Source organism: Aplysia californica, unplaced genomic scaffold (assembly GCF_000002075.1).
Source record: "Aplysia californica isolate F4 #8 unplaced genomic scaffold, AplCal3.0 scaffold00170, whole genome shotgun sequence".
Classification (NCBI taxonomy): Eukaryota; Metazoa; Mollusca; class Gastropoda; order Aplysiida; family Aplysiidae; genus Aplysia; species Aplysia californica.
Window position 1 is genome coordinate 176147 of NW_004797440.1, and position 9716 is coordinate 185862.

At 40.6% G+C, this 9716-nt stretch overlaps 1 protein-coding gene across 1 annotated transcript; it reads right to left on the bottom strand.

Moving 5' to 3' along the window:
- Window positions 1-247: 247 nt before the first annotated feature.
- LOC101853553 (putative ATP synthase subunit f, mitochondrial) lies at window positions 248-9708 on the bottom strand. Its single transcript, XM_005097981.3, has 4 exons — window positions 9586-9708; window positions 4038-4136; window positions 2172-2288; window positions 248-442 (listed from the first exon to the last, which is right to left on the bottom strand). Exons 1-4 carry the CDS (start codon window positions 9662-9664, stop codon window positions 414-416), a joined length of 324 nt encoding a protein of 107 aa, XP_005098038.1. The 5' UTR covers window positions 9665-9708; the 3' UTR covers window positions 248-413.
- Window positions 9709-9716: the final 8 nt, after the last annotated feature.

The following is a 9716-nucleotide window of genomic DNA, read 5'->3' on the forward strand; positions in this document are numbered from 1 at the left end:
GCCGAAGATTAGAGATGTAACAAGAGAGTAACAAACACACATAAAAAGGAGGAGAGAGAACAGGACGATAGAGGTTTCATAGGAAAGACAAAGAAGGAGCAAACCACACCAGAGCCCCCACTTACCACCCGCCAAAAGAAGTAGCATCATCCAACCACAACATACTTAACGTTGACCACTAACCTAGCAAAACAAAGAGACATAGAAAAAAACCCACACACAAATATACACAAACAACCAATAGAAATACATTAACATCAAAGTTTTCTTTTTATTACTCAAACAACACCACAAGACAAAAGTTGTGGCATGAGAGTTCAGTGAAGTTTGAACTATAAAATACACACTTCTGTTCTTCCTTCTTCCAGATACTGTCACTAATCACAAGCTGCATACATAATCTATACTAATCCTCAGTGGTACTTGCAGTGCCTGTGATACTCTGTGGAGGAAAATAAAGAACTGGTTTTAGCGAGTTTTGCCAAAAGACATGAATTTATCAATAACCTCAAGGGTACAATTCATTCTTAACAATCATGACTAATTAGACTGAGAAAGAAGAAAGAGGTGGAGGGGAGGAGGTGGGGCCAGAATTTTGAAGAGAGGAATGATGAGTGGGAAGATGAAACAAGAGGAGTCAAAGAACAGCAGAAGGAAAAAGTATGAATCAAGCCACAGGATGAACCAAAAAACACAACACAAACTACAGTGGAAACCTGATATAACAGGGATGGTGGGAGTAGAGAAAAAGTCCTGTTATATCCGATCCCTGTTAAATCCGAAATGCAAGGAAAGTGAGCATTTGTGGACTAATCTAGCTGTACTTATTCATGGGTAGTTTCCCTAGCCACAAATACCCACGAACATGGGTTTTGGCACCAACTTTCTCCTTGCGTCCTTAAAGTTAAAACCACATCAGAAGAGCTTGGTCCAGAGCATCTACAGAGGGTAGTCTCATCTTCTTTCGATCCAGAGCAAACTTTTCATTTGAGTATGCTGCCACTATCTTCTCTCTATCCTTGATAATGGTGGGAATCGACCCTTGTGGAATGTCGAACGGACGACAAATCTCTGCCAGTAGAGTAGAGCTTGCTTTTTGTCAACAGTCTGGATTATTTCGTATTTTTTGTCAATTGAAAGGCATTTTCTCTTGCGCTTGACATCGTTGGTGACCATAATGAAAGAAGTAGGCTTTGATCTAGTCTGACCGGTCGTCCTCTCTCTCTCTCTCTCTCTCTCTTACTTTTTACACATTGTTAACGAGCCTTTGTCCCTGCTATAACCGGTTGGGCTCCGATGAGGCCCTGTTATTGCCGATAACTTTTAATAGAGACAAAGAGTAGGAAAAAACGGGGATTTTAAACATCCCTGTTATTACCGAATCCCTGTTATTTCCGGGCCTGTTATATATGGTTTCCACTGTAACTCACCGAAACCTGATCCCGAACATCATTGTGACAAGTTTTGAAGCCCAACCCTTATTCCATTTTTTCAGGACTAGATTAAAGATAGGCAAATCGTTCATGGTACTATGGTACTATTGATGGTCTTTTCCGTCAAATGGAAATCACACAGAATCTTATTAAATTGGAACAAAAATAACTGCTAAACACATAGACATAAAGCTTAATCGCTTTCAAAAAAAGATTTTGACAATCATTAACATTTTTGTCTCTTCAAAATCAGATAGAATATATCATTTGAAAACTTGAGTCAACACTCACAACTACTTAATTGTCATCATTTTACAAACTTGTTGAAAAGCATCTGCATTAATAGCAAGCAATATTACTACATCAGTGCAAAATATGTTACGTGAACTATGACCAACTGTAACCAGACGACATAACTTTTATGAGTAAGAGCAATCCATGATCTTTTGCTATACCTATATTATGATTAGTGGGCCTAATTCATACAGCACAGAATAAATTGTGGGTAGTTGGCAGATGCTCTGGCGTGATTTGCTCTATCTTTCTTATCAAACATCTATCGTCCTTATCTCTCCTTTTCTTTGTATGTTACTCTCAAGCATCACTTTTTATATCCGACACTTATATGAACTATTTGTGTTGCAAGCACTGTAAAATTCCTACTAAAACTAAATCTAAGAGAATAGATTCACACATTAGATCACACAAACTTCAACTTGTTACCCAACCATGACTTACTTCTTTCACCGTACATAAGGACAAAGTAGAAAGCAGATAAAGCCATGCATGCTTGGCCAAATGGGACGAAACCAGTTGTCCTGACGTGAAGATTTTTGGATGCCCACCTCCAGTAACCTGGTGACAAAAACAACACAGGAGACTGAATCAATTATCACTAAAATTTTCCATCAATCATAAATCTGAAAAATAAAAACTTCATCTTTCTCAATAGTTACATTTCACTTTCACAGAAAATTTCAACTAACTGAAGTGAAAGATACTTATTAAAGGGGGGGGGGGGGGGTGTCAGCTTGATTGGGAAAAAAATGTAAAGTGAATTTAGTCATTATGGCAAACTATTTCAGGATACCAAGAGACTCACTTTACAGCGAATCAAATTAACCAACTAGGTAAAATCAAGGAGCAATATAAATTGAACAATACAGCACAATGAAGACCATAGAAGGGGGACCAACCCTGATAACACGTACTTCTCTACAAGCAGATTTCTTGTTGAGCTGAGTGCAAATCAAAAGAGAACACATAAAGTCGTTAGCAAAACTGACAAGAACATGAGCCTTCAGGAATCTACTTTTCGTCATTATTATTACAGTCAAAACTGTGTAAAACGATCACCTATTGTCAAGGAGAAAAGTGGCCGTCTAGACAGGACTGACCAAATGAAAAAAGCAAATTATTCTCCTGAGAGGTCCAAACGGGGCTGATCTTAGGCTTTGGACTGTTGTAAGGCCAATTCAAAAGAAGTTTTGTTTTCTTTTGAAAAGGGTGGTAAAAGAAGAGTTTTCTTGGTTGTCTTTTTTCCGTTGCAGATCTTGTGCAAGGGTAAAATTAACAAAATATGTGAGACGATGAAGACCGAGTGCTATGGTATAACAAGCACTGGGTCGCCACCACTCGGAGAACGAGCGACGCTTCTGTCGCTAGTTCAGGTCAATGTCTATTGTTACTTTGTTACAGATTAGGTAAACAAAACAGAGACAAATCACCTCACATACAATTTGTGTATGAGTTGTGGGCGGGGTTTATAGGTTATGACGAATCACACGCTTCCTTCACCAGCAGTTGAAAATTTATTGTTACTTATTGGTCAACTTGGGTAAACATTCATTGGAAGGACTAACAATAACTACAGGTGAATGGATTATGACAGCCCGTTCACAGCGTCAGGTGTCAATTCAAATTGACAAAGCGTTTGGCGAAGGGTGATCACGCCTGGCTGTCTGAGGCAGCTACATTTGACTTTGGGTTGAGAAAATATGGTGGCCGCAGCCGCATTGGACAGGTGACTGTTTTACACATTTAAATTATATAGAAAAAACAGAAGGGAGGAAATGGAAAGTGCCCGTTAGTACAGGTGGCCGTCATGGCAGGTTCGACTGTACATGCACAGCTGACAACTTTTGGATGCACAGCTGACAACTTTTGGATAATGAAAAAAAAAAAAAAATCTCAAATGGATGACTCGACTACAAAGAAAAGTTCAAGAAAGGTAGTAACTATTTACTCAATCTAAGAAGAAAAAACAAAGGAGAAAAAAAAAAGAAAAGAAAAGAAAGCTTATTAGGTTGCATGCATTGACAACACTATGCTACTGTGAAAGGGGGGAAAAAGGTGAGAATCTACTGGGAGGTAACAGCCTGAAATTAATTTTCACATCTTTAAATCAGATCTGCTGGAATTTTTTCCGTTATAAGGGAAGTTGCAATGCATAGAATAAAACAGGGACAAAACTGACATTTAAATCAAATCCTATCATGTGAAACAGAATCTAGTGAACTTACTTGCTCTTCTCTCCATTTCATAAAACACTCAAATTTTCCATGTCATACAATGACCAATGCAGGGTATTTTAGATTCACTTACCTCTGTGGATTGAGCCCCAGATAGAATCAACCCCCTTGTTGCGCCTGCCGATCCATGCACCCAGATCACCTAGTTTTACTTGTCCAAAGGGCGTGTCCGCTGAAATCAGAAGAATTATATTGTTATTATACATGAGCCATTGCCAAAACGTGGGGAAAAACACACACATCTCACATTAGTGTGCATAAAATGTGATGCATAATTAGTATTTATTCCCCCAAAACTTATACACATGTAAAATATAGGACGTAGAACCTGCATTAGCAGTTTCAAACCCCATGTCAGCTTTACAATCTTGAGTTTGTAAATTTTTGGACAAAAATGTTCGTTCTTTTTTTAGAGATTCCTGGACTGTCACACCAATGCAAACTTCCAAGAATGTCCAAAATTAAGTATTTTTTGGTGGGGTTTTTTCACGTGCGCTTTGATCCTATGCTATTTGTCATCGAGAAGGGTTCACTTGCTAAAGAAATCGGTTAATTTGTTTGTAAATAAACGAGCAATTCGGATCACTTGTGCGTCAGTCGTGTCGTCACGGACTAGGTGCTTCAGAAAACACCATTACTTTTCAGTAGAATCACTGTAGCTGGTTAAATCTTTTTGCTTTTCGTCGTTTATTTAATACTTCAAAAGCCGCGATACGTGAAAGGAACATCAGGTTCCTAAATCTACGATTTCGGTTGGCTGTCTAACATTCGCCGTGATTGGCGTCACTTTGCGATGTACCGGAAGTCCGAATTTTAGCCTACTTTTGTTTTGAGCGGATCATCAACAGTGCCCGGATATCATTATTTTCTTGAGTGACTTCCCCTTACTCGCTTCCCCAGAACAGCGGAGGCAACGGGGGAAAGAGAAAAATGAAAGTAGTCATTGCCGTCAGCGTCCGGTGACGCACAAGAATCTTACGTTGAATGTGACGCACAAGAATGTTACGTTGAATGTGACATACTGGACTGTTTTGAGTGTTTTTAGGCTACCCTATCGAATATTTTAGTGAAATTGCGGTGTTTACATTGGATTCCTGGAACAAGAGTGTGATGTGTGAACAAACTTCGAGAGATGGGTCATTTCTGTGGTTATAGATTTAGCTTTTGTGCTTAGTGATGACCTTTGGAGTGTCGTCATGCAGCCGTACAAGACTGACTGATGTACTAGAAATTACATTGTCCTAAGAGCAAACATTTTTTAAATCATGTGTGTGCTCTTTTTACTCAAACAAATAAACAAACATGTCCTTGTTTATCTGTCTAACTCAAAAGTACACATTTGTTCTTTGTTGGTATGATATGCCCTTTCCAATACATTGTGTCATTGTGTCATCATTGTTATGTACAAGTAATATTTGTCATCATTGCTAATATCAATAAGTTTTCAACATATATTTCATACATGTAAGATTCATTTAGAAGCCTTTATTGATTTGTGTATCTCATAGTGCAAATTTTTTCTTTGTAGGCATGATTTTACCCTTTCCCAGTATAATGTTTTGTCATCACTGTTATGTACGAGTACTGTTTGTCATTTAGCAACATAATTGTGATCGTCCACTGTCTTTGATATGACCTGATATCTGTTTCAAAGCAAAAGAAACCTCTCCTGGTTTGTTTTTTTATTCTTAGAGTGCGCATTTCTCTCTGGAGGCATGACTTTGTCTTTTCCTGTACATTGTGTCATCATTGTTACGTACAAGTCATGTTTGTCATCACTGTTATGTGTACAAGTCAGCTCCATTGATTTTGTGCTTTTGCCTCATATTAGTTTAAAAATTGTTTTACACATATATGTGTTTTTCTGGTACTGAGGCTTTGATAACTGTATTTGTATAGCCTTTCACTATTGTGATGTATTGTCAATGATAATATCCAATGTGTGTCCTTTCTTATAACAACGATGACATGTTCTGAGCACTGCGTCATTGTTACAAAGCTTGTCATTTATATTACCATTATGGAGTTCATAGTGTACAAAGTCTTTGTTTACTAAACAAATGGAATTCAAAGTCCATAATTTGCCTTGCTGCTTATCTGTTTTTGTCATTACTGTTACATACAAGAAATACAGTGGTTGCCAAACCAATAGACCCATATCTCCAAAACCCTACATCTCCTTGCTCTGATACTCTTGGAATATGACCTCTAAAAATGCCAATCTGTGACTGACAGAAAAGGGAGTCAAATTGGTCCCCAAAAAATGTTTGCACCACTGAGTCTCAAGAGAGTCTCATGTTTTGGCAATTGCTCAAATTAAAATTTCAAATTACCATTATGAATGGAGTTCTTAGTGTACAAAGTCTTTGTTTACTAAACAAATGGAATTTAAAGTCCATAATTTGCATTGCTGCTTATCTGTTTTTTTCATCACTGTTATATACAAGAAATACAGTGGTTGCCAAACCAATAGACCCATATCTCCAAAACCCTACATCTCCTTGCTCTGATACTCTAGGAATATGACCTCTAAATGCCAATCTGTGAATGACAGAAAAGGGAGTCAAATTGGTAAAAAAAAAATGTTTGCACCACTGAGTCTCAAGAGAGTCTCATGTTTTGGCAATTGCTCAAATTAAAATTTCACGATGGAATTGACTCAATAATATTTTCCTGAACTTACCAATTCATCTTAAAATTGTTATATAGCAGACCTCCCAGCGCCTCCAAGACCAAATATAATAGTTTTACCCTGAAAGAATCCTCTCTGTAAAAATTGGAGTACCCAGAATCCAAGTAGATGAAGATAATGTTATATATAAATAGATCTATATCATTATATTTTTAGATATTTTTGTAGATCAAGGGAGCATGCAGTGAAATATTACTGCTCCTTTTGTACAGAAAAATAGCAGACAGCGCCGCTTCCGCCTGTCCTCTTACCACAGTTCCAGTTCTCCAGTCCAAGGAAGGACTTCCGTAACGAGCAACCACCTCAACAAACATAAATAAAGAAGAGGCCTAACCCTAATTCAAACCCTACCCCTCTATTCTACTCTGTCTCTAGTGGTTGCTCGTTATGGAAGTCCTCCTCAGTCCAGGTTTGGCCCCAATTTTTAGCGATCACTTGTGAGCCTACAGTTTTGCACAAAAGAACTGCATACAGTGTATTTCTCGTTCTTTTGTAAAACACTAAGATTCCGAGTTTTGAAGTCAGTAACTCTTGCTTGGGGCCAAACCCGGAGACTGCCGAACAGCCAACATACCCACTAGAAATCTAGATCTAGCTGTTGAAAACTCAAACGGGGTGTCTACGTACATGGTAACCTGGCACCTAGTCTCAGTATCTACGTACACGGTAACCGGAATGAAAATAAAAATCAATATTTGTCCTGCGCTGTTGCTTGCTGAAAAAAAAAAAAAGTCATACAGCCTCTTGTCGGGCTTGCCACTGTAACCGGTCAGTGAACCTATGCGCGTGCATCACATTGAGAGCACCGGTTGGGGTCACCAAAGTTCATTCAAAGTCTGTGCGCTGCGAAGTATAGGGCTCCGGAATGGGGATATATATAAAAGATTATTGATTTTTTTTAAAGGTACAGTTGGGGGAGGGGTGGGGATGAAGGCAAAACTGGACTGCCCAGTTACCGTGTACGTGACACTGAGACTATGATGTGCCCGGTTGCTGGTTACCGTGTACGTAGATATTGAGGCTAGATCTACATGATGCCCGGTTGCTATGTACGTGACACTGAGAATATGTACCCCGTGTACGTAGAGGCTGGATTGTACTTTACCGGACCACCCGTCTCGGCCCGTGATTACTACGCACGCCTAGCCTAACTACGCACTCATAGTACTCTGCGTGCGGACAAAAGGTAGTTCCGCGGGCGACTTCGCGCACGCACAGCGAAGTCAGCGGCGACTGGCGAGGCGAGGTGAGCGAGAGGTGGTGGTGGTTGAGAGTGGGCAGGGGATTTAACTTTGGTGGACCACCGTGTATCATACCAACAGTGGGGTGGGGGGGTTCAGGGGGGCTTGCCCCCCTGGAAACTATAATAAAGAAAACACACAAAAATGCGAAACAATAACATGAGCGGACAGTCGTGATTACATATCAATGGGGGGGTTTCAGGGGGGCTAGCCCCCCTGGCAACAATAATTTAAAGACACTCACACACACACATATAAACAATAGCATGATAAGTCGCGAGCAGGGCCAATGGGGTTGCAATTATGCAAATGAGCTCTCGTGCCCATCTCTAGCCCTCCATTGTACTTTGCCGGACCAGGAGTAGGCCTAGGGCCTAGGCCAAGCCAGCAGAGTCGCGAGCAAATAAGAATAGTGGACCACGTGATTAGATTGACCAATTAGCCTCAAGGTGTCAGGGTCATGGGTCAAAGGGCACAGTGGCACGGTCGCGATGACTGAAAAACCCGGTAAGAGACGGCAGTCGATTGCTGGCAGTTGAAGAGTGAGGACGTAGAAAACTGAGTAGGAGAGTGAGTAGGGGAGCTCGGAAACGAAGAACAGCGGGCCACTAGGCACCAGGGGCGCCACAGCGAAAGTAGTTCCGACCGGTGGTCCGGTAAAGTACAATCTTACCTACGTAGACACTCCGAAAACTTAAAACCAAGGACTTGCTTTGCTGGTACGGAGTGTCTATGTACACGGTAGCCGGGCACCTAGTCTCAATATATCTACGTACACAGTAAACCGGAATGAAAATAAATCAATATTTTGTCCTGTGCTGTCACTTGCTGAAAAAAAAAGAAGTCATACAAGGGTCTTGTCGGGCTAGCCATCATGACCTGTTAGTGAACCTGCACGTGTGCATCACATTGTGAGTACCGCTTGATTGGGCCTGGGGTCACCGAAGCTCATTCAAAGCCTGTGTGCTGCAAAGCAAAGGGCTCCGGAATGGAGGGATTATTGATTTTTTTTAAAGTACAGTCGGGGGAGGGATGGGGATGAAGGCAACACCAGATGACAAAAAGTGAACTTGGAGACTTTCTGAACTGCCCGGTTACCGTGTACGTGACACTGAGACTACCTGCCTGGTTGCCAGTTACCATCATGTACATATAAAATCTAGATATTGAAGCTACATGCCCGGTTACCGTGTACATAGACACTGAGACTATGTGCCCGGTTGCCAGTTACCGTATCCTTAGACACTGAGGCTAGGTGCCCGGTCACCGTGTCACTGTACGTAGACACTCCGTTGCTGGTAAAATCAGACTTCAATTATAAATTGAAATTGAAGGTTATGCTATGCACTATGCTTCACGGATGTAGACTCTAGATTCTAGATCTAGATTTCTAGTGCCTGGCTAATGTTACAGACTGAAAAGTGAAAACATAATTCTATCATTCCTACGAACTCTAATTCTAAACTACTAAAATAGAATCTAGATGACACCAACTTCTCAGTGTGCTTCGAAAGGCAAAAGGTTTGACAAGAAGAGATCAGCAGACGCGACACGAGAGGAGACGAACCAAGACCAAGAACACAAACTTGCCAAGCTAATGGTTGAAGTTGAAGGGTAAACATGCAATTTTGCGACGTACTAGTCAAAATTGTAGACAGTACCATTCTGAACCTTAACCTAAAACTTACGTTTTCCATAATAGCGCCCCGGCATGTAAGGGCCATGGACCTTTGGGTTATATTCACGGGGATATCTTCCGTACGACATTGTGCTATCTGGTCGGAGGTCGAAGCGGAACACCGGAAGTTAGATATTCTGT